At 41.3% G+C, this 25,182-nt stretch overlaps 1 protein-coding gene across 3 annotated transcripts; it reads left to right on the top strand.

Annotated features, from left to right (window-relative positions):
- Positions 1 to 968: 968 nt before the first annotated feature.
- Positions 969 to 23,893, top strand: YWHAB (tyrosine 3-monooxygenase/tryptophan 5-monooxygenase activation protein beta). Of its 3 annotated transcripts, none has more exons than XM_003253614.3 (6): positions 969 to 1,262; positions 16,889 to 17,191; positions 19,355 to 19,478; positions 20,323 to 20,486; positions 21,369 to 21,464; positions 21,751 to 23,890. In XM_003253614.3, the coding sequence occupies exons 2-6, from the start codon at positions 16,892 to 16,894 to the stop codon at positions 21,805 to 21,807; spliced, it is 741 nt and encodes a 246-aa protein (XP_003253662.1). In that variant the 5' UTR covers positions 969 to 1,262; positions 16,889 to 16,891; the 3' UTR covers positions 21,808 to 23,890. The 3 variants fall into 3 exon arrangements, with proteins under 3 accessions (XP_003253662.1, XP_030682240.1, XP_030682241.1); XM_030826380.1 differs by lacking the exon at positions 969 to 1,262 and adding an exon at positions 2,298 to 2,355 and having other exon boundaries at positions 21,751 to 23,893; XM_030826381.1 differs by lacking the exon at positions 969 to 1,262 and adding an exon at positions 2,943 to 3,120.
- The last annotated feature ends 1,289 nt before the right edge of the window (positions 23,894 to 25,182 follow it).

Below are 25,182 nucleotides of genomic sequence, written 5' to 3'. Positions count from 1 at the left end.
GCCGGGAGTGGTGGCATGCACCTGTTATCCCAGCTACTCAGGAGGCTGAGGCAGGAGAATTGCTTGAACCTGGGAGGCAGAGATTGCAGTGAGCCAAGATTGTGACACTGCCTGGGCGACAGAGACAGACTCTGTCTCAAAAGCAGAAACAAAACAAAACAAAACAACAAAATCAACTACCTTGAGAGGAGTAAAATGTTGGTGATTGTGAGAGCAGTCATGGAAGGGAGGGGAGCCATGGAGGCCTGTTTCCTTCCCTGAACTTCCTCAAGGAGAGGGCATCTTAAAGAAGAAATCATGTACACAGATTTTTGTGGGGTTTTTTTGGAGACAGGGTCTCACTCTGTCTCCCAGGTTGGAGTGCAGTGGCATGACCATAGCTCACTGCAGCCTACAACTCCTGGCCTCAAGCAATCCTCTCACCTGAGATTACAGGCGCGAACCACCGCGCTCGGCCCTACACAGGTTTTTAAAAAAGACGTTTGTGCGTTGGATTCCTGGCACTTCACGTGGCCTCTTCAGTCTACCGAAGAAGGAAAAAGTAAGTACCCTGAATGATTGAAAGGATTAAGTGAACACTGAGGGATGAGCAATTTCTGTTCTTCCCTGGCTCCAGTATACACACAGCAAGACGACTGACATCGGCCTCCGACCCAGTGAGGATTACTTTCGGGGTGGAGGGGGAACTGCTAAACCTCGACTCTTCGGGTCTGGCCCTGGCGCGTTTCCAGTCTCAGCAGAAAGGACAATCCCCATCCAGACCACACTCCTAGTCCTCCTTGTTCCCACACAGCCCCTATCTTGACCACCCCCAGCTCCGCCCTCTCTCCTCCCACCTCCTTTTCCCGTTCCCCCGCCCCATTTCCTTCTTCTCCGCCCACCTCCTCCTGGGTCCCTCCCCCGGCCATGCACCCTGCCCCGGCCGCTGCAACCCTGCCCTTCGCTCTTCTTCCTCCTCCCTTCCGTCTGCGCCCCTCCCGTGGGGCCGCGGCAACCCCGTGCCTCGCTTGCCCAATGAGAACACGGTTTGGGGCGGGGCGCGGCCAGGACCGGAGCGGAAGTGGTGATCGGAGCGGAAGCGGAGCTGCCGCCACCGCCGCCGCCGATTCCGGAGCCGGAGTAGCCGCCGCCGCCGCCGCCGCCGCTGCTGCAGCCACTGCAGGCACCGCTGCCGCCGCCTGAGGAGTGGGCTTGGGAAGGAAGAGGTCATCTCGCTCGGAGCTTCGCTCGGAAGAGTCTTTGTTCCCTGCAGCCCTCCCACGGTGAGTGCGGCGCGGGGTCCGACCGGGGCCCCCGGGGGGCCAAAGTCGAAGCCCCTCTTTGGCTGCTGCGACGACGGCGGCCCAGCGGGTGGGCCCCGGGGGGTAGCGGCGCGCTGCCTGTTTCGCTCCGCGCGGCCGCCAGCGGCGAGGCCAGACCTCGCAGCGGCCCCTCCCTGTTTCCGGGGCTGGGCCCTTTACCTCTTGGAGAGGCCCGGGCCGCCTGAGGTCCTGCCGGCCGGGCGGGGTGCAACTCCGTACTGCGCCGTAAGGGACAGCGGAGCCGGGGATCCCGGACCCTCCCTCACTATCTGCTTCGGTCCCCACGCGACCCCTCCCTGCGTCTTGGTCGGCAAGAACCGTCCCCTTCAGCCCTGTCACCTCTGCTCCGTGCTTTCTGGTTTCCCAAAAATAAAATTTAATCAAACGCGGGTGAGTTTTCTAGCCCCAATCCCCGTGTTTGACTCCTCTTGGATGAGTAAGGGGTTTAACCTTGGGAGACAGCAGTGGGGGAACCCCCTCCCATTTTGCAGTAAAACCATTTCATCATCCTTCATTGGTTATGGAGCCTGGCAGGACCCAAGATTTCCTAGGAAGGGAATTGGGTTTGAATCAAGAAAATGTGTTTGTTGGAGCCGGTTACTGAGTTAGGCCAGATCCCCAGGAAAAAATATCAGGGGATGAGAATCGGAGTATTTTCCCACAGTATTTACCTCATTTAATGCCAGATTCTTTTGTGTCTTTACCCCAAATTCCCCCATATTGTGTGTTAGCACGTTTTTCGGTCTGAAATTTGCCCGGTGGCTTCCTGGTCGGGGGGTGGGGAGCGGAGGGAAGAAGAGGTGGGAAGGTGAGTGCATCTTTGCCGCAAATGGAGAACTCCCATAGAATGGGGTTTTCAGAGGTGGCAGCCTTGGTAAGCAATTTGCCAACCTTCCCGTAAAATACATGTTTCTTGTCGTTGCCTTCATTGCATTTCTCTTTGGTAAGGCTAGATAGCTGGTCCTGATTTTGCTTGCCATGTGTGGGAGATGGAGTTTGGCAAGATGATGCTATGAACATAAAATCAACCTGCCTCGGGAACCAAAAGAGAAAGGTGAAGCACTTATAAGAATATGAAAATTGTCTGCATTTCTCATTCTGTCAGTTCATGTGAAGCCAGACACAGATGCAGTTTGTAGACCTGGACGCTGCAGCTTTTGCATTTTCATGTTGGAAATGTATATACGTATTTGTTCTTGGTGAATTTCTTCTTGACTGCTTCCAGTGTACCCTATTTCTTACTTAGGGATATCTCATTTGTTTGAGCCCTCATTTTTCTTGGATCCCTGTCCTTGGCAACACACAGTGTGTGAGTGTAAAACCTGTCAATCTTACTGGACCTAAGTTAGAAATTTAAGTGTGGCTTTCAAAATGGAAGGCTAATAATCCTGTAGCAACTGCAGAATTATTTTCCTGGCCTGTCCGTCCAATGAGATAAGAAACCATTCACCTATCTTGCAGATGAAGTCTTTATGAGAAATGAGGTGATTTGGCCTAGACTATACACCTAGTTTTTTTCAAATTGAATATTCTCATTCATCAGTAGCAAATATTTATGGATTGCCAGCCCCTGGAGTATGACTCCTACCCGATAATCTTTTGTACATTTCACGTCTTGCAGTGCTTGTTATATTGAAGCCATTTTAGAATTGGAGCGCTATAGATCAGGGAGGCAGCCTCTATAAAACCAGGCTGAGCAAATTCCCATGATGCTGGTTCTCTAGGCAGAGTCTCCAGAGATTTGGGCCGCTACAAAAAGTACATTTTGCCCATTTGGCTGTGGATAGAGAAGCAGGAAGAGCACTGGACTTGGAGTCAGGTAAATTTGGTTGAAATCTTGCCTGCAATATTTTCTAGCTTTCTGAACAGCATGTTAATCTCTGGTTCTTGGTTTTCTTATTTCCAGGGTTATCATTTTTTATAAACTGTAAATTGTTTTACAGTTTATAAAAATGTAAATTTTATAAACCTTTTTTATAAACTGAAAATTGTTAAATATAAGCTTTTGGTTTGTTTTTTAATCAGAGTTCACTATTAATGGCTTTTTCTCTCCAGTTAACATCTGATGACACTAAACCCTGCTTTGTACACATGTTGCTTTCAAAAAATGGTATATTATTATAGGACTTTATTTTGCATATAGGCAAATCCAGTCTTTCTGAATCATTTTCTCGTCTATATAGCACAAATGGTAATGCAGCTTTTGATATATTTTTGTTGTGACAAGCTCAATAATGAAAATAAGCATCTGGGATATAGTTGGGGTTCGATAGATGTTATTTGACCATCTGCATGAATATACACGTGTATAGATTAGACATAGCATATATGCTGTTCATGGACATTTATATAGAATCCATCCATTTGTGATTTATTCGCCAACTAATGAGGTGGTATCAGACAATTAGTCTATAATAATAGTTACCACTTACAGTACTTACTGTGTGCTAAGCTTTCTTTAAGCACTTTAAGCATATTAGCTCACTCTTCATAACAACCAATGAAAGGTAAGACTGTTAGCCCCATTTTACAGATGAGGAAACTAAGACACTGAGAAGAATAATTTTCCCGAGGTCTCACACACAGTGCAAGGTAAGTGCCAGAACCAGGAATGAAACCAGGTGATCTGGTTCTGAGGAATGATATTATAGATTTCTACATGTGGTAGAGACAGCACATGTATATGCTTTATGTGAACACCATTTAGTCCTTAATTTTTCTTTACACCAGTCCTAATAAAGTAAACGTTTGAATGGGAATATTAGCTATTTTTGAAGATAGATACAGGACAATTTATTGTGGAGCATATACCCATTCTGGCCTGTAGGGATGATAATTGCTAGCATGCATCAGGAAGCAAGCTTGTGAACAATCCAGTTTTTCTAGTACTTGCTTCATATTAGGGAGAAAGTCATCAGTTACTTTGGCATAGAATTTTGGGCTCTTCATCTAATAGAATTTGATTGTGACCATTAATTTTTGTTTATCTTACTACTTCATCAGTAGATGTTCAGATTTTTCTCATTTTATTGGCAGGGAGGAAATGAGGAAACATAGCTACGTAAATAGAGAGAAACTTCTAAATTAAAACATCCTGTTGTGCTACCTGCTGTTTCGGTGTCAACAAACTGAGTTTTCCTTTAAATGCTGGTACCTTAGAGAATCAACTAAAATTTCCTTGTAAAGATACTTTTAAGTTCCTTGTTTCTACATTTTTCTAGGGATAGGGAAAGATGACAATTCACTAGTTAAGGGGCAAGAAATTATGGTTATATAATAGCAACCTTTAAGCGTCAGAATCCTTTTGATCTCTATGTGAATATGATCTTAGCAGTCATCTGTATGTCATGATGGAGAAACTAATGGTTGGAGCTGGATTCTGAGGGAATTTTTCTAAGGGGAATACTTGAGGAAACATAGACTAAAAGTGCTTTCTGTCTCATGATATGTGTGCTGAAGGCCAATCATCTTACTGCTTTCTCTTCTAAAAGATTTTCTAATAGAGGTGTGGTTATATGTATCTAATACTCGTAATAAGATGTAAATGATCAGTAGCCTCAAGTCATTCCTAGCAGACTGTAGGTTAGTTGACTTTTTTTTTTTAAATTCTGGCCAGTTCCTTATTATGTAAGTTTTTCCCGTACCGGTTAGTTTATTTTATTGTTTTCCCTAAGAGAACCAACAGGAAGTTATTTCCGAATGGCCTTGACCAGGACAAGAAGATCGAAGGCTACAATAAAGTAGATACGAGTCCTATTATTATTATTTGCCCTCAGCTAAGAGCTTTCCTTTAAAATTTGACATTTTGATGAGTCTTTGGCATGTTTTTATGCTGTTTTTAACTCCTTGATTTTGTTTTTATTTTTAAAGCTAGATACATTAGCTTAATAGGCCTGTTTTAAAATTTCACTGTTAACAATCTTGTATAGTTCTTTTAAAAACTGACAATTCTCTCTTTTCCTTAAGTAAGCATTGGAGATCATAACTGATCTTTAGGAGATAGGGTTACATAAAGGAAAGAGCATTAATTTTAAAATTAATGTTGGTTTAGATCCCAGATTTGCCATATATAGCTGTGTGACCCTGAATGAGTTAACTCTTTGCATTTATAAAAGGGGACAATGTCACCTGCCTCATAGGATACTTAGGATCAAATGGGTTTCTAGGAATCCCTGAGTGCTTTGCAGGCCATAAATGATGGATGGATATTTTTGTATTTACTAAACGAGTTAGCTGGTTTGGGTTTTTGTGTAGTGAACTTTTTGTATAGCGAACTGATTGGACTTCTGAATGGAGGAGATGGACAGAAAGTAATCCAAAGGCTTGTTGAAAGTCAGTTTGAATCTATAAATACAATGATTGGTAGCTGAAAAATGTTAGTCAGAATGTATAGTGTTGCCTCTTGATGAGAGCTGGCTGGCTTTTTTCAAAAAGTAGTCTTAAGACTATAAAAACAGTCTGTGTTTTATAGGTCAGATGTGTGCTACCTTCCTCTGTCCACATAGGAAATAATTGCTTTTTCACTTTTTAAGAATGCATCAGTTGATCAAGTAGTCACTCAGTGTGCTAGGCCTTGTGCTCCACATTGGGTGTCCAAAGATACAAATCTGGATTCCTACCCCTTTTTTTTTTTTTTTTTTTGTGAGATGGAGTCTTACTCTGTCTCCCAGGCTGGAGTGCAGTGGCACGATCTTGGCTCACTGCAACCTCTGAAGCCCGGGTTCAAGCATTTCTCCTGCTCAGCCTCCTGAGTAGCTGGGATTACAGGTGCCTGCCACTGCGCCCAGCTAATTTTTGTATTTTTAGTAGAGACAGGGTTTCACCATCTTGGCCAGGCTGGTTTTGAACTCCTGACCTTGTGATCCACCTGCCTCGGCCTCCCAAAGTGCTGGGATTACAGGCGTGAGCCACCGCACCTGGCCGGATTCCTACCTTAAGCTCACAATCCAGTGTGGGAGCCAGCAGAGACACTTGCATTGCAGTGAACTGTGATAAGGGCCATTTTAGAAATAAGCATAGGGAAATTGTTACATGCCTTTCTTTTAAAAGTCTTTAAAGAAAGCAGAGTACGTGTAAAGTTTCCCTTCACTGGCTGACCATTTGTTTTTTAAGTTTTGTGTGGAATGTACTGTGGATGCCATTTATTTGAGTGCTTACTGTTTTGCATCATAAACAGTTTTACTCCTTAGAGGAACCCTAGTAAGTAGATTTGCCCATCTTTTTTTTTTTTCTTCACAGAGTCTTGCTCTGTCGCCTAGGCTGGAGTGCAGTGGTGTGATCTCAGCTCACTGCAGCCTCCGCCTTCAGGCTGCCTCAGCCTCCCAAGTAGCTGGGATTACAGCCGCCTGCCACTATACCCGGCTAATTTTTTTATATTTTTAGTAGAGACGGGGTTTCACCATGTTGGCCAGGCTGGTCTTGAACTCAACCTCAAGTGATCACCCTCCTCGTTCTCCCAGAGTGCTGGGATTACAGGCGTGAGCCACCACGCCCAGCCCAGATTTGCCTGTATTATGGATGAGAAAACAAATTCACAGAGGTCACATAGCCTGTGGACTTGGTGTGCGGTACTGGTAAATCAGACTGATTGGCTTCATTATGTCAGTGGGCCCCAAACTGTAGAAATTATTCATAAGGTCAACCAATTGGGCTGTCTTTATGGATCAGAATTAACATAGTGTCTTTTGGATTGATTACTTAAAGCCAAGAAGTCAATTTATTGTCCTATCTACCATTAAGTCACATGTGTAACCTTGCGCCTGTCACTTAACATCCTCAGTAAGTTTAATCATGGCTAATTGGACATAATTAGCAATGATATTCAACAACTGATGCGAAAGAGGGAAGGAATTTTGAAATAATAGAAATGCAGTTTCTCTCCAAATTCAGTGTTCACTGGACATGGTGCTAATGACTTTGTATTACAGATATGCTGTGTTTTGTTTCCTAACAAAGAACCTGCAAATGTTTGAATGGAATTAAATTTATTGCAGGACTCTAAATTTTATGTGTAGAATGGCACACAGACAGTTTTATAGTGGGTGTTTTTTAGTGAGTAGTTTTCTCTGAGAGCCAGGAGTGTTTAACTTTTTCTGGGTAACACCCACTAACCACCTGGTCCCACTGACTTTCTCAGTCCCTCCTGCAGTAGCTTGGCATCTGATTTTTCTTCAGCAGAGAGACTCCAGAACTAAAACTTCTACTTTACAGTGCTGTGGATGCTCTGTCTGGAATGGTACATCTGTGAATGCTGTTCAGAATATGTGATCAGTTCCTTACCCCATTGAAACATTTGAGCCTAGATTTTTCAGATTTTCTTGTCAGTTTTCCTCCTCCTTCTTATTTCTTTATCTGCTTTGGCCTTTGATTTTTATTTCATCTAGAAAAACATACAGGCACTTTATTAATAACATCTCTTTTTAAGTCACAACCTAGCTACCTTTAAACCTCTTTCCTCTAATTCTTTCTGGTTGGTTTTCTAAGGAGAGGCATTGTAACCCTTAAACATGCGCTGTGTTTTTTTTTTTTAATTGATGCATAATAGATATACATGTGCTCTTTTCTTGTGTTTCTACCACTAGAGTTTAAGCTCTCTGAGGGGAAGACTACACTGCTTTCTTTTAAATTCCTCTCAATGAATAATCCAAAGAGTGCTTAGGAATGTGATAGTTTTTCATTTTGTAGTTATTTCAACACACATTGGATTATATGTGTTACATTTTTGTGAGGTAGCTTAAGAATAAAGAATAAGAATGGCTTATGAGCCTTTAACCAGCACTATATGGGCATTTGATGTTCATTATCTTATTTGATAATTATTAATGTCTCCTTTTAACACTGAGAAAACAAGATTCAGATAAGTTACAATGTGGAAATGTAGAAAAATCACCTACTTTCTCTTTAGAAGCTCAGATGTGTATGTAAGGCTTGCTAAAAGCAGACCCCACCATATATTTTATATGTATAGAGCTTGGGTAATTCCTGACATATAATAATGGAGTCCTCATTTGAAATTTCTAACAAATTATTAAACTCAAAGCTTATTATTTTAGAATTGAGCATGTTCTTTTCCTTGAAAACAAAACATAGCTGAAAGCCAGTGCTTCTAAAGGCCACAGCTGTCATTTTCAACTCTTTCTGTCTTTGCAGTGCCTTTATAAAAAAAAAAAAAATGGATTAGCAATAGGTAGTCTTCTTTTTCTTTTCTTTCTTTCTTTTTTGATTCTTATCCTAGGATGTCTGCTCTAGCCACTGGGAAATAACTTCTCAGTATTTTCACCCTGACAAGAAAGATGTCCCTTGGGGAAGGAATTGAGATAGAGGGGCTAGGCTGTTTCCTAGACCCGCCATTTTCAGCATTTATTATCTGATTTAGGATTTTGTTTCTTTGAAGAAAATCCTATTTTGTGAGTACCTTTAGAATTATTTTTCATAGCTGTTTATCTGCACTAGTGGTTTGTCTTTAAACAGAAAAACACCTTTTTTCTTAAAAAAAGAAATAGTACCAAATTTTTTTAAAAGTATTACATACTTGAAGAAAATTAAAAAGATAAGAAAATGAGGATATAATAATGTTATTACCTAAAGAGAGAACCAGTGTTAACCATTTGGTGTTAACCTTTCTGTTCGGGTTTGTTTGTTCTTTAGGGGATATTTTACAGAAATAAAATACTATTGTGCAGCTTCCTCCCCCCAGCCCCCATTGCTCTTAAATAAATCTTTTAATGACATTAAATCTCTTCTTTTGGTGGCCACGTAATCTTGTACCATCTATCTTCCCCCCTCCTCCCCTTTTGTTTTTTGAGATGGAGTTTCGCTCTTGTCGCCCAGGCTGGAGTGCAGTGGCGCAATCTCGGCTCACTGCAACCTCTACCTCCCAGGTTCAAGTGATTCTCCTGCCTCAGCCTCCCGAGTAGCTGGGATTACAGTCGTGCACCACCTCGGCTAATTTTTTTCTGTTTTTAGTAGAGACGGGGTTTCACCACGTTGGCCAGTCTGGTCTCGAACTCCTGACTTCAGGTGATCTGCCCACCTTGGCCTCCCAAAGTGCTGGGATTACACGCATGACCCAGTGCACCTGGCCAATCTCCTTATTTTTTAAACCATTCCTGTATTGTTGGATATTTAGATTTGCTTCCATTTTTTCACTAAGCAATCTCTGCGTTTATCAACAAATGCTTCCCAGTCCTGACTTGCTGCATCCAGTGGCTTAGAACAGATTGACAGCCATCATCATCATGTAGGTGTGCTGGAGAGCTCCTGTTCTCAAGCACATCAGTCTCTTCCTGAAATATGCCCAGCACAAGGAAAATCTCTTGGCTTACTGCAGGGTTGGGCCCTTTGTGGCCTCTAATGAGTTTGCCTGCACCAGTATCTTGATGCTTCTGCAGTGGTGCCAGGCCTGATGATGAGACTATAGTCTTTCAAAAACTTTTTAGGAGACAAAGAGTTATCTTGCTGACTTTTTTTTTAGTGGGAACCTCATTCAAAGTCTTGGAACAACAGGTCTTGATTAAAAGCCATCATGGCATATCACTAGAAAATTCAATTAGAAACTAATGGATAAACTTCAGTTACAGTTAACATGTATGTCCATTTTAACATAACATACTATCTGTACAAGATTAATCTAGACTTTGCTTTTCCTTCTCACAAAATTGTATATTTAAAAAGAAAATTCAAGCTTATGGTTTTCTGGGCGACTGCAGTGTAATAGTCGTGGAGAAGAATAATATTACTTCAGTTTGATTTTGCACTATCCGTTTTCCAAGGAAGATTTCCACATTTAGTATTCTTTAATTCCCTGCCCCTCATCTTCACAGCAACTCTCCTGAGGTAGATGCCATCTTCATTTTATGGATTGGAAGGCTGAGATTTAACATGCTCACATGGCTGTATAGTGGCACATTGCTCTGTGACACACAGTCCTGCTGCCTTCTGACTATACTACATGTAGGTACTCTGTGTTCCTTGTACTCTCCCAATAATGATTTGTAGAAAAACTTGATATTCATTTGCATATGAGTTTTGTGTTTAGCACAGTTATAAGCATTAAATGTGAAACAAATGTGAAGCTTTCCTTTGAGGGCACACACGTGAAGCTGTAAATGGTACAGTACTCATCTGTATCATAGAAAGGCATAAAGAAACCCTAGACCATGCAGTAGGCTATAAGTATATTCGGAGTCATAGGCAAGGTAAATCAATGAGGGCTAGGGCAGTCAGGGAAGGGTTTGTAGCCCTAGAAGAATGGATGGGGTTTGGATAGGCAGGCAGTAAATAGGAGAGCACTGTAGATGAAGGGAACTACAAAAGCAGTTTCAGACACGTTTGAGCATGGTGTTTATAGGGCATGCGGTGCTGGCCAGCCTGAGAGAAAGGTACATGTTGGAGAACAGTGGATGAGAAAGCCAAACAAGTAAAGAGGAGACAATTTATCAGGAATTTGAAAGCCAGGTAGAGCTTAAATTTGATGGAGTAGCCAAAAGGGAGTCATTGGAAGTTACTGAGTAAGGACAAAGGCAAGACTAGAGGTAATTTAGTAAGAGTAATTTTTTGTTTGTTTTGAGATAGGGTGTCTGTCACCCAGGCTGGAGTGCAGTGGTGCAATCGTGCCTCACTGCATCCCTGGCCTCCTAGCCTCAAGCGATCCTCCCATCTCAGCCTCCCAAGTAGCTGGGACCACAGGCATGAGCCACCACACCTGTCTAATATTTTATTTTTTATAGAGACAGGGTCTTACTATGTTACTGGTCTTGAACTCCTGGTCTCAAGCGATGCTCCAGCTTTGGCTTCCGAAAGCACTGGAATTATAGATGTGATCCGCCATGCCTGACTGGAAGAGTAATTTTGGAATTACTCTTTGAATTTCAGAGGGCACAGAAATCCAAGAAGGAACTAGATACAAATGTAATGAAGATTTAATATGCTTGCGAGGCTAATAGGTGCTTTGAATTATTTGAGAAAAGGGAGAACTCTACCAACTCTGCAGTTTTATGCTTACATTTCAGGATCAGTTCGTTCATTCAGCAGATATTTGTTCCTACCAATTATGTACAGGATGCTGTGGGAGATATGCCCAAAGGAGCTAATGGTGTAGGAAGGGAAATAGGAGATACTATATAAGTAATTTTAGTACTGAAGAAACGTGATAAGACATTGACAGGTATCAGCGAAATGCTTTGTAAGAATATATTCATCTTAGAGCAGTGGTGTCCTGTAGGAATAGAATGTAAGCCACATGTAATTTAAATTTTTCTGGTAGCTGCATTTAAAATCTTTTTTAAAGTGAAATTAATTCTATTTGTTTTTACTTAACCCATTATGAACAAAATATGATTTCAATATGTGGCACTAGCCACATTTTAAGTGAATAGCCACATGTGGCTATGGCTTAAACAGCTTAAAAAAGGCTTCATGGAAGGCATGGTATCTGAGCCACACTGTGAAGAATCTTGTATGCAGAGTAAATTTGGGAAAAGCCATTCCAGGTAGAGGGAGTGGCTTAGTGAGCAAAGATAGAAAAGCGTACTTTGTATGTAAGAAAACCATTTTGGCAGAAGCACATATGATGTGGAAAGCATGATGTGGGGGTCTGGAAGATAGGTTGGCAAGCTTTCACTGATAGGGGAGGAAATCTGACTATGCTTTTGGCGTCAGGGAACTTTAAGGAATTTTGAGCAGGAAGTGACTTGATCAGAGTTATAGGAAAATGGGTCTTATAGCAAAGGCATGGAGGGGGCTGTAGATAATGAGTGACTGAAAGCAGTGCCACTAGGGCAAGATTTTGGATGGGAGATTTATTGTAGATGTAGAAATAGGAACAATTTCATTTCTCCTTTGTTTGCTGCCTTCCTCCAAACTGCTGGGTGTTGTGTAACCCATTTCCTGTTGAAATTGGTCTGGTTGCTTCAAAATCCATGTTATATAAGTCAAAAGTTATGTAAGCAGTAGCCATCAGGACCTTTAGCTATGGATTTTGTTTGCTGTAAGTTGTTTCTGTATGTGTATAATTAAAAATATTTGAAACAGATAAATGGATACAGATTTTAAAAAGGTGTGCATTCAGTCTTTATCTTACCATGATGGTTCTCAATCTCTAAGAAATCTTGCAGTAATCTCAGAGAAGCTTAGAATAGCTGACCCCAAACAGAAAAGGTACATTCTATTTTGGGAAATAGGGAAGGCATATTTGGGAGGTCCCATTGAATAGTCCAGATTCTTTGGAGTAGTATGATTTAACTTTTAATCCTTGAGAAGGAGAGAAGTAAAAGGGGGGTAGCTTAATTTTGGGGCCTAGTAGCGCTGAAGAGGTTGATGGCATTATTCAGCAATGGCAATCCTTTATTACTCCATTATGTGATACCACATGGGATGGCTTAGCTCTGAATTGGCTTTTGGCCAGTACTTGATGATTTGGAGTCATCCATAGGTAGAGTTGCATAGGTACTGTTCTATGAACTTTGAAGTGGGCCTCTAAGTGACAGTTCTAACTTTGAATTAGTCTACAGACGGGAAATTTTCTAAAGGTTGTTGGGTCATTGAAAGTTGGCTTCTTTCTGGTGTACCTGGCACTTTTAGGAACCATGAAGTAGGGTTATTTAATGATGAAGATATTTATTGTCCTGATCTCAAAGACCTTATGGTCAAGAAAGTTAGACATATTAAGACAGTGGTCATCCTTTGGTATCCAGGGGGTGTTGGTTCCAGGACACCTGGGGATACCAAAATCTGAAGATACTTGTTTATTTTGTGTTTTTTTCCACTACGGTTGGTTGAATCTGTGTATCTGGAACCTGCAGATATGGAGGGCTGACTATATATAATTTTAAGATTGATAGAGTGTTTTTGATGTACTTGTATTAGAGTAGAACAGGTTGTCTTGTATCCAACAGCTCCGGCATCTCAATGTTTTAACCCAGCAAAAGTTTCTTTTGTTTTCACCCTGCGTGTCCAGTGCAGGTCTGCAGGAGTCTTGCACTATACAGTCACCCGGGGACTCAGGCTGACAAAAACTCTACAGTTGCATGACTGTACCACCTAGAATACATGGCCGTCTCAGTGGCTGCTGTGAGGGAAGAGAGCCTGGGGAGCCACACGTAGGATATTCACAGTGTTAGCCTGGAAGTAGCATCATTTCTACTTATCTTTCATTGGACAGAACTACCACGTGGCCTCTTCTAACTGCTGTGGGGGTAGTGGGAAATAGAAGGGAACAAATGGAATGTTTCTTGAGGATTACTCTCTCTACCTTAGCTTTATTCTAGTGTTGCGAGTGAAGATGTCAGATGGATCAAAGTGAGACTTGCCTCACTGAATGTAAGCTTACAATTAGTGAGCCTTATATAAGACACAGCTCTGCATGTGATTTAGATAATAAGTAGTAGGAAGAAAAATCATAGTTATGAACTGGAGAATCAATTCTTTCTGAATCACCTAGATTTTGAGTGTATCTTATTGTGCTCCCCAAAACATTTTTAGGTGATAAGGCCCTGTGTGTAGAATTTCTCTCTTGAAAATACAGAAATGACTTTTGAGGCAAAACCATTTTGTGAGTGGAGGTCATATCATACTTTCTTTTTTTTTTTTGAGATGGAATCTTGCTCTGTTGCCCAGGCTGGAGTGCAATGGCACGATCTCTGCTCACTGCAACCTCTGTCTTCTGGGTTCAAGCGATTCTCTTGCTCAGCCTCCCCAGTAGCTGGGACTATAGGCACGTGCCACCATGCCCAGCTAATTTTTTGTATTTGTAGTAGAGATGAGGTTTCACCGTGTTAGCCAGGATGGTCTTGATCTCCTGACCTCTTGATTCACCTGCCTCGGCCTCCCAAAGTGCTGGGATTACAGGCCTGAGCCACTGTGCCCAGCAGAATATGATTAATTTAAAAATAGCAAAGAGGCCAGGCACGGTGCCTCACACCTGTAATCCCAGCACTTTGGGAGGCCAAGGCGGGCAGATCACCTGTGTTCAGGCGTTCAAGACCAGCCTGAGCAACATAGTGAAACCCTGCCTCTACTAAAAATACAAAATCAGCCGAGTGTGTTGGCGCATGCCTGTAGTCCCAGCTACTCGGGTGGCTAAGGAGAATCACTTGAACCCAGGAGGCGGAGGTTGCGGTAAGCCGAGATCACGTCACTGCACTCCAGCCTGGGTGACAGAATAAGACTCCATCTCCAAACAATCATTTTCAGAGCCTTAAATTGTGATACCATGTATATAGTAATGAAAGAATTTGTTTTAAAAATACTGACATTGGCTAGGCACGGTGGGTCACGCCTGTAAGTCCCAGCACTTTGGGAGGCCAAGGCGGGCAGATCACCTGAGGTTAGGAGTTCAAGACCAGCCTGTCCAAAAATGGCGAAACCCTGTCTCTACTAAAAATACAAAAGTTAGCTGTGCCTGGTGGCACGCGCCTGTAATCCCAGCTACCCGGGGGCTAAGGCAGGAGAATTGCTTGAACCCTGGAGGTGGAGGTTGCAGTGAACCGAGATCGCACCACTGTACTCCAGCCTGGGTGACAGAGTGAGACTCTGTCTCAAACAAACAAACAAAGCACACAAAAAAACCTGACGTTACTACTACTGTTTAAAGTAGCATTTCATGTTTTTATAGCTCAAGATATTAGCATATTTTTATACTGTGTGGCACAGATTGATATATCAGTATTTAAACCAACAGTATGTAAAGTTAACTCTTCTTGTTTAGTAAATAACTTTTCAATTATTTTATCCAAAAATTACTTACTAAAATTACCACACTCTGTAAATGGTGATTATTGCAGTGGGGAATTGACTGCGGTGAGTTGGTAAGAGGTATTCACTGATTGGCATATGGATTTGATAAATTGATAAACTGAAGTCACTAGGATTTTTGTCTATTTCAGAAAAATTGTAAATGAACTCAGTTATGGTTCAGATGAATTCAGTTATGGTTTCAAGTTAAGTTGCTGTACATCTTATTATACACCCCTTTCTCTTGGAACCCATACCATATACAAAATTAGTGCCTGATATTTTTATATAATGCTTTATACTTTTCAGGGTGCCTTCACATGTATCAGGTCTTTTGTTCCTCATAACAGGCCCACTAAAAGAGTTGGTAGTGTTCTTTCTTTTGTTTTAGAGACGGGGGTCTCACATGGTTGCCCAGGCTGGAGTGTAATGGCACGGTCACAGCTTGCTGCATCCTGGAACTCTGGGCTCAAGTGATCCTCCCACCTCAGCCTCCTGAGTAGCTGGGACTACAGGTGCACACCACCACACCCAGCCAATTTTTTCTTCTTTTGTAGAGATGAGGTCTTATTCTGTTACAGACTGATTTGCCAGGATAATCTTGAACTCTTGGGTTCCCAGGCGTGAGTCACCACATCCACCCCTGGGTAGTGTTCTTATTGCCCGGTAAAGAAACTGAAGCTCTCAGGTTAAGTGATTTAACCAAGGTCATGCCACTTGTAAGTAAGTAGCAGAGCTAGTGCTAGATAGAGCCCAAGTCTGACTGCCCTTAGTTTATGTTCTTCCTGTGCAGTGTGTCCTAGTAACAAAGTTAGCAGATTACAGAAGATATGATAATAATCTTTCCCATCTTTCAGGTATCTACTGCTTGATGGGTGCAGCCAAATAGATCATTTAAAATCATATCTTTTGCTTCAGGATTGATTGAAACAATCATCATACTTACTTTTTCCTGTACTATGGAAAAAACAGGTTTAGTCAAAACCAGAGTTCCTTACAGGACAGTGAAGAGAGGACTTCCTGTATTACAGGATATCATTGGATTAAAGTCATTAAAACAAACAAACCAGACAATTACTGAGAGAAGTCAAGGACATATATATAGTAAGCATAAACTTTTTTTTGAGATGGAGTCTCACTCTGTTGCCCAGGCTGGAGTCCAGTGGCGTGATCTTGGCCACTGCAACCTCTGCCTTCTGGTTTCAAGCGATCCTCCTGCCTCAGCCTCCCAAGTAGCTGGGATTACAGATGCCTGCTACCACGCCCGGCTAATTTTTGTATTTTTGGTAGAGATGGGGTTTCACCATGTTAGTCAGGTTGGTCTTGAACTCCTGACCTCGTGATCTGCCCACCTCGGCTTCCCAGAGTGCTGGGATTACAGGCGTGAGCCACTGCACCTGGCTAGTAAGCATAAACTTGTAAAGAAATAGTTATTAAGCAGTCTGTATGTGCCAGGCAGGTGAATTAGGTTAATGGAAGAAAACAAAAGCTCTAGAGCCAGATAGATGTGAGCTGGAGTTCTGGCTGTCTACCATCTATTTGCATGTTGCTCTGGGCATATCACTTGCCTTCCCTCACCCTCCATTTCCTCACCCATAAGAAGGGGAAAGGAGTTGTTATGAATATACCTACTCTGGGACTGTTGGGAAGATTACTTGACCAAAATAATATAAAGGCCTTAGCAAAGTACTTAACCCTAGAGGTGTCTGATATATGATCAATATTGTTGATGGCATTTGGAACGAGATGTTTCACATTTAGTATGCTGCTTTCCAGATGGGTTGGAAGAAGATTCACACACGTTTCCTAGGCCCCGAAACCTGACATTTGCTCTTTTTCTCTTGCTCTTGTTCTAGGGAATGACAATGGATAAAAGTGAGCTGGTACAGAAAGCTAAACTCGCTGAGCAGGCTGAGCGCTATGATGATATGGCTGCAGCCATGAAGGCAGTCACAGAACAGGGGCATGAACTCTCCAATGAAGAGAGAAATCTGCTCTCTGTTGCCTACAAGAATGTGGTAGGCGCCCGCCGCTCTTCCTGGCGTGTCATCTCCAGCATTGAGCAGAAAACAGAGAGGAATGAGAAGAAGCAGCAGATGGGCAAAGAGTACCGTGAGAAGATAGAGGCAGAACTGCAGGACATCTGCAATGACGTTCTGGTAAGAGGCCAGTGCTTCTGCTTTGAACAGTGGTTTCTAAATAGTATTAATTTAATGTATAAATGCAGACTCTCAAAACAGCTTATGAGAGAGAGGTGTCTGAATATACTGGAAAGCTGCCGGCCATTCACAACTAATTTTTAAGCATATGATATAATTTTTGTCACCTATTGCCTGATCAAAGGTTGTACATCACTTCTGAGATATTTTCCTCTCCTATCAAAAAGACCTGTGAAAAACAGTGACATTTATTCAGCCTCCCTCCATCTTTTAAAATTGAGGCCAGATAGACAGGATTTTAATAGATACAGCTACAGATAGTCTATTGTGTATATTAGTCAGAGTAGTGATGTCATCGCCAGTAGGGGAGGGAGATGAAAAAGCTGAGCTGCCTTTCAGCCTCGCCCCAGTCATGCCTTCACACTGTAAAGTCCTACTTTGGTCTGAAAGTTAGGCACATCCATCAAGTTCGGCATGCATCCCAGAGCCAAATTCAAAGTGTTTTGGGCATTCTCCTCTCTTGTATTTTACATAAGCCCTTAGTCAGATGATTGATTCCCTCTGGCCGCCACTTGGGATTGAATGGGAGGGATACGTACTCTAAAACAAATCATAATCATATTGTCTTTCCCCCACATCCTGAGCCCATTGGGAACTTTCTTTTTCTTCTAGGTGAAATCAGGTAAAAATGAACTCAGTGAGGGCTGCTTTGAAGGGAAAAAGAATTCACACTTGGGGACCTACCACCTTCCCTGCTGGCTGCCTTTCCGAATTACTGCCCATGGCTCCTTTCTTTTGAAAACCAGTACAAAGCTTGTCAGCCATCAGGCAGCACCCCTTATCCCTAACCCATTAGGAGTTACACACTGTCTACAAAGAATATTAAAACGACTACCACCCCCTGCATCTTCTCACTGTGGTTGATTAAATCCCCTTATAACTAAGCTTTGCATTGAGCTTCTCTTTTTATTAGCCTCATGGCGTAAGAGTGTCATGACTAAATTTGTTGCCTGTTGGTAATTTGGGGGTTTGTTAATGGTGCACTAATTCCTGAATGTTAGGTACATCTGGTATTCAGATGAAGTATGTCATGCATTCCAAGGGCAAGAAAGTTCCATAATTCATGAAATGTAGACCAACTTTTAAGAGCATCTGAAAGAATGTGAAGAAGAGCTTGGTACTTACTGCCTCTTAACCAGTTTTTCAGGATGCCACATTCTAAAACAACTCTTCGAAAATATTGCTCTGTATACGAAGCTTGGACTCCTTCAGAACTACTTTTGTTGTAAGCATAAATGTTTAAAGGAATTTATTATTAATAGTATTAGCTACTCTTTGAGTGCTTACTACGTGCCAGGCAACGTGTTAAGCGCTTTATGTCTGTCAACTTATTTATCATTATAACTACCCTAGAAGATGGCTATACCCTAGAAGATGACCCTTCGTATAGCTGAGGAAACTGAGGCTCAAGGTGATTAGGTATTTGTCCAGAGTCATACAGATACAGATAGTAAGTGGCAGAAGAGGGATTTCTACCCAGGTCAGATTGACTTTAAACTTAGTTCTTGGCAGTTTTGCTCTGTTGTCACCTTTTTCCTCCAAGGAAAGATATTTTTTTCCCCTTTAATTATAGAAGTAATACCAGTTTGTGGGTTTAAAAAGGGTGGGGAGAACAAGTCAGAAGAATATAAATAAGAAAGTAAAAATCACTTATAATCTTGCCACCCAGAGAACCATTATTAACATACTCCTTCCAGGCTTTTCCCTTATGTATTTGTGAGCATGTACACATATGTATCTTAATGTTAAAATAGGATTCTTGTGGTATTTATAATCTGCTTTTTTTCACTCAGATTTCTTTTGAGAGCCTTTCCATTATCTGTGTAGCTCCGCATCATTTTAAAGGCCTACAAAGCATTTCATTGTATGGCTATACTTTAATTATCCCCTATGGATGGTCAAAGTGATTTTTAACAGAAGAATACAGGCATCTGCTGTAATGACCTGGGCTAAACAACATTTAGTAACTTGGATGAAAAATTGGTGTTTTTTTAATCTTCCAAAAAATTATTTAGAAGCAGTAGTGTGTATCTTGAATCTCAAACATAGTTTTAACATCTTGTGAATAATTCTAAATTCTTAACAATGTAAATCACTTTTTAGGAGCTGTTGGACAAATATCTTATTCCCAATGCTACACAACCAGAAAGTAAGGTGTTCTACTTGAAAATGAAAGGAGATTATTTTAGGTATCTTTCCGAAGTGGCATCTGGAGACAACAAACAAAGTAAGTAATATCTTTAAAAAGAAATTTGACCAGTAATGGAGCCAGTCTTCTTTCACAGGGACTTTTAATGATTTTTTGCTTCGTCTGTTCGCCATAGACACCAATGTCACAGTACTAAGAATTTAAAAGACCATAGCATTGTGATGAACGGGGTCATGGGTGGGCAAATAAAAATTTATCTGACAGGGAAATATGGAGGGCATTAAAAATCTGGTGCGCAGTATATTTAAAAAGATCTTTATCTTGAGTATTATTTATTAGCTCTCTTTTTAGCAGTGAAACTTTTTATACTTGGTGGTATGAAACTACCCTAGTGATGCATTGCTTTTATCACATGTGATGATCTTAACCACACTATTAAGTGCCTATGTGCCAAGTACTTTCGAGTCTCACTTACTCTTCACACAGCCTTACGAGTTAGGTGGCAGGCTGCCCATTTTTCAGATAAACTGAGGTTTATGGAGGTTTTTACTTGCCCCAAGCCACAGACCTAGGGAGTAAGAGCTGGGAATTAAAGTTTGGATCTATCGACTCTAAAGCCTGTGATCTTTGCACTAGAACATATGGTTTTTCACATTCTGTGTTGTTAGAGGTTATAGCTATATTTCTTAACTGCTTTAGTAGACTTTGTCATCATTGTTTTCCCCCAAAGCATTTAATATACAACTTGGTTTAGAATAAATATCTAACAAATGTATAATTGAATGGCAGAGACACTGACACCTCATTTGATAGGTCATTGCTCCTGCCCAATTTGGGACTGAGAAAATAATTTGATAGTTGGTCCAATGTGTGATACCTATGAAAGAACCAAGCCTTTAATATTTTCATCTTTGTGTTACAGCCACTGTGTCAAACTCCCAGCAGGCTTACCAGGAAGCATTTGAAATTAGTAAGAAAGAAATGCAACCTACACACCCAATTCGACTTGGTCTGGCACTTAATTTCTCAGTCTTTTACTATGAGATTCTAAACTCTCCTGAAAAGGCCTGTAGCCTGGCAAAAACGGTGAGAAAGACCCTTTGTGATATCTAACCATAGCAAAACAGTGCTTGTGTTATTAACTTCTTTTTATTCCTGAACATACTCATTGTCTTGGACTTTTTTTGAAAGATTTTCTGGGGGTGGGAGTGTATCTTTTATGAGATAAATACAGATCTGTTACTTTTTTAATTCATTCTCAATACCTTCTGCTGACTTTGATTACTGTTTTTTGCGGGGTGGTTGTAGAAAGTTCCAGGTAAATGTAGTTAGTTGTTTCTTACCAAGCTTTGGGCCTTGGTTATACATTGTAATTCTTGTACCAAGATTTGAGGTTATAGTTGTATAAAAGAAATACACACCACATTCTTGTTGTGTGTTGGATTACCTTCCATATTCTTCCTGTGGCCTTTTCTACATATTTTTTGTAGTCCCTCAACATGCACACAACTTTTTAAAAATATTTTTATTCGGGAAAGGTGCCTTAAAGTTCCATCACTTAAATCAGATTTAGTGATGTGAGTTTCACTTTATCCATTGTATCCAGACCTTTTGAGTTTTAGTTGAAATAAATAAATAATTTTAAATAGGAGATTGCTAGAAATGTCTTTGGTAATTAAAAAATCACACGCATTTGCCCAGAATGACTGTGCTAGGGTTAGCAGTAATACTGCTTAGTTATTAGGTACAGCAAAGTTCTTATCTCAGAATTTCTGTCATTGTTGGTTGGTGCTTTGTAAATATGCCATATACTTCTGCTGGAAACAGCTAACAGACAGGGTAATAACAGCCTAGGTTCCCCCAAAGTACTGTACAAGAAGATAAATTATATTCACTTAGCAGAAAAAAAGTGGGCTAAACTAGCTCCAGAGAACTTGTGAATTCTTTGCTAAAGGCTCTTTGTTTTAGGCATTTGATGAAGCAATTGCTGAATTGGATACACTGAATGAAGAGTCTTACAAAGACAGCACTCTGATCATGCAGTTACTTAGGGACAATCTCACTGTAAGTACTACTTCCACAGGGTTTATAGTCTCTTTCCTATTCACCTACTTAATAATTCACTGTTATCTTCAAGAGGGGATTTGTACCCTGTTAAATGTAGTTACAGTTTTAAGTTGTTAAATTTGTTATAAATGACTGCTGAAGTTTTGACCTTGGCAGTCATCCCTGTCTGCAGTGACACAGGAATAATTTTAAACTGTTGAGTGAGATAAGATTATACATACTGGGCCACCTACCTAGGGAACTTTTAGTAGCCCTGCTTTGATTATACTTCTTTCTCTTGCAGCTGTGGACATCGGAAAACCAGGGAGACGAAGGAGACGCTGGGGAGGGAGAGAACTAATGTTTCTCGTGCTTTGTGATCTGTTCAGTGTCACTCTGTACCCTCCACATATATCCCTTGTGCGATAAAAAAAAAAAAAAAAAAAAAAAGAATCGTACGTCGACTTTCGATTTTTCACAGCCTCAGCTTAGGAAAAATGGTTCATGGGATAAACAGCTGGTATTCGTATCTAAAACCCAGATTGGTCACATAAATGCCACGGCATTCCGAAGTTTTGATTTTGATTAACATTGACAGGATTACTGTGTGTTTAATTTTTTTTAAACTGAACACTGTGATTATGGGGTTTTGTAATTTAGCAGAACTCTTACTGGTAGAAAAAATAGACCTGAATTATGTGTAACTTTTGGAAGGTTTAATCTGATATCAAAATAATCATTGAAACACAATTCCATTGTAAAGTTGTACAGAAAGTTATAGAGATTATATTGTGATGCTGGAACTTGGAGTGAGACACACATCATTTGGCATTTGAGTTTAATGGTAATTCACAGTAATGCTGCCGTTGTTCGGGACTTAAAGACACTTGACCTGTTTGGGCTGTTGCCACTTAAAAGTTCATGACCACAAATGTCCACAGTGTCTTCCTCTGAGGAAACTCGAATCTTGAAATGGAAATTCTTTGTGGCAGATAACTGGCTTATGACACCTTGAAAAGTTCAAGTGCTCATATAACATACCAGACTGAACCCCCTTTCCTACAGCAATATGTTCACTATGTTACCAATTTGCAACTTGTGCTTCAATAGTGGAATCTATTTTCATTGTCAACACTGAGCTAAAGAAAAAAAGCCGTGTGTTTTATGAATGACCTTATCTGTTTCCTGGATAATACCTTTAAGAGTGATGTCCTGAGTCAGGCGTGGTGGTGCGTGCATCTAGTCCCAACTATTTGGGAGGCTGAGGCAAGAGGATTGCTTGAGCCCAGGAGTTTAAGGCTGTAGTGCCGTATGGTTGCACCTGGGAATAACTGCACTCCAGCCTGGGCAACATAGCGAGACCTCATCTCCAAAAAAGAAAACAAAACAAACAAAAAAGGATGTTCTGTAGAGATGGCCTTTCACTTGAGGAGTACTCAGTTTTCAGGTTCTTCCTAGCTCGGGGCTTTTAAATTTTGAAATCTAAACGTTCTTTCCCACCATCCTTTTTGCCTATTGACCTTGGTTTTCTCTTCTAAGTTTCTGTCCCTCTGCTTCCTTACTTTTTTTCCTTTTTGAATTCTATCTTTATCTGTCTTTTGTTCACCTTTTAATGCTATATATGGGCAGGGGTGAGAGACATTACTGAGCACCTTGGTGAGCAAGCCTGGCTTTAAAGAGTTGAGAAGTGCTTCTGGCACCAGAACTCTGTCTTCCTCCAGTTCTCAACACAGTGTTGCTCTTCAGTCATACCAGGATCTGAATCAAAAAAGTATTTTTAAATATCCATGATTTCTGCCTGTATTGAGGCTAGCCCTGATCATGCTTTTTGTGCCTGTCACCAGGTCTCCCAAGTGCACTCATCCAGCTCAGCGCTCAGATGTGTTTAAGGAGACCCTGTATTCAGGGAAGTTGCGTGGACACTGCAGTGGAGAGAATTGAGAATAGTCAGGCCTATCAGTCTCACAGAATCACCCCTCTAACTTTAATATTCCACCTAGCTGTAGAGTCCATCTGTTTGTCCATCTGCTGAAATGAGAAAAGAAAAATTTATGCACTGATTTAAAACCAAAAAAAAAGAAAAAAAACAACAAAAAAAAATCCCTCCTTTCTAGCTGAACAAAAATGTGCAGTTAATACTTGGCGCTTGAAAATGCAGTAGTGAATGTGGAACCAAGCCTGTCTGTATATCTGGTAGCTCTTTTCTTGCTTTGTTTTTTCTTACCAGTATTCTGCCTAACGTTTGCTTCTGTGATGGTTATATTGCCTAGCAAGCACACCCGTGGTTGTGAAAATAGTATAGCAAAAAAGAAAAATCCCCGGTTATTGATGTACTAGATTTGTGTATGTCTTTTAAACAGTTCTAGTTTCACCTTACACAGAATAATCAGGAAAAGTGTAAAAATTCAAAAGTGAAATAAAAATTTTATCAGTTAGTTGCCTGTCAATTGATGTGTCACCACCATCTCTGTTGCTACCAGACCTAGCTAACTATTCTGATCACACTTATTTTTAACTCTCTTTTCTTTAAAAATAGGCAAACAGTTTTATTTTATTATTTAGGACCAGAAGTCAAGGTGTTATCCAGGGGGAGAAATTACCATTAATTCAACAGCCTCTTTCCACCCGTTACTTGATACCTCTCTACTTTCCACAACAAACCATGCAGGTATTAGGTCCTCTTTCCTCTTTAGTGACTTCTAAGATTTGGTATGGACAGTTATTTTGCCTTGTATTCAAGCCCCCCATCCCTTCCCTATTTTTTAACCCTGAGATACAACCAAGCCAGTGAAATATGTTACCTGTGGTTGCATGAGGCTTGGTCATCACCAAGCTGGTGTCTCACCTGTCCTCACACTATGGTGGCCTGCAGAGCTGGTTCCTCACAGGATTTGCCCCTTCTGAAAACATCCACACTACCACAAGGAGAGAAAAAAATCGGGATAGAGGGGTCTTTTTTAGCCCAAGATTAGAATTAGTGCTTCCTTGCTACTCTGAGGCTGGACAGCCAGATGGGCACCTTCTGTCCCTAGCTGGGGAGCTGTTCCACCTGTTGAAGCCACACTCAACCAGAGGTCAGTGGGGGCCTACCTGCTTTGTTGGATCAGTGAGACCAGAAAAGTCCTATCAGAGGAAACGTGAAGTATTGGTGCTCAGTGGAGTAGTTTTTGTGTTGTTTTTAATGTCCCTATACCAGATTGACGCTGCAAGCTCAGATTCACAGTCTTGCTCTGTTTAGGTCTTGCTCTGCTATTAGTTCCCAACTGTCCGCATTTAGGCTGAGCCACAAGTAACTCAAGTGAACCTCCCTGGTGTAATGGATGTGTAATGGCTTAGCAGAGGGACAGGGAATGTCCCAGGAAAAGGGGTCTGGGTAATATGAGCCAGTACCAAGAAAGGCCTTAGTCTCCAGTTCTCACGTCTCAAAGCCATTTCCATCCTTGGTGCGAAACGGTGGGACTGGATCAGGCCGTTTGGAGGAAGACATCTTCAATGGAGCAGGATAAAATGCTCTACACAAACTTTGAAACAGTGGCCTCTTGGGAATTCCGCTTGTATGTGAAACGCAAAAAGCGCGGTCTGGGTCTCCTTTCATTCATGTCAGGAGGGAGTCATTCCCATTTTACAGAGAAGGGAAACGGGTTCAGAAAGATGATCTATTCCGGGGTTAGAACTCAATTCCCTGCGTCCTTTCCGTCCCGGTCCTCGGCCCTTTAAAAAGAGCTGGGGGTTTTGA

This window comes from Nomascus leucogenys, chromosome 13 (genome assembly GCF_006542625.1).
Source record: "Nomascus leucogenys isolate Asia chromosome 13, Asia_NLE_v1, whole genome shotgun sequence".
NCBI classification, from domain to species: domain Eukaryota; kingdom Metazoa; phylum Chordata; class Mammalia; order Primates; family Hylobatidae; genus Nomascus; species Nomascus leucogenys.
The sequence above is the reverse complement of the archived record's forward strand: the minus strand, read 5'-3'. Positions and strand labels throughout refer to the sequence as shown.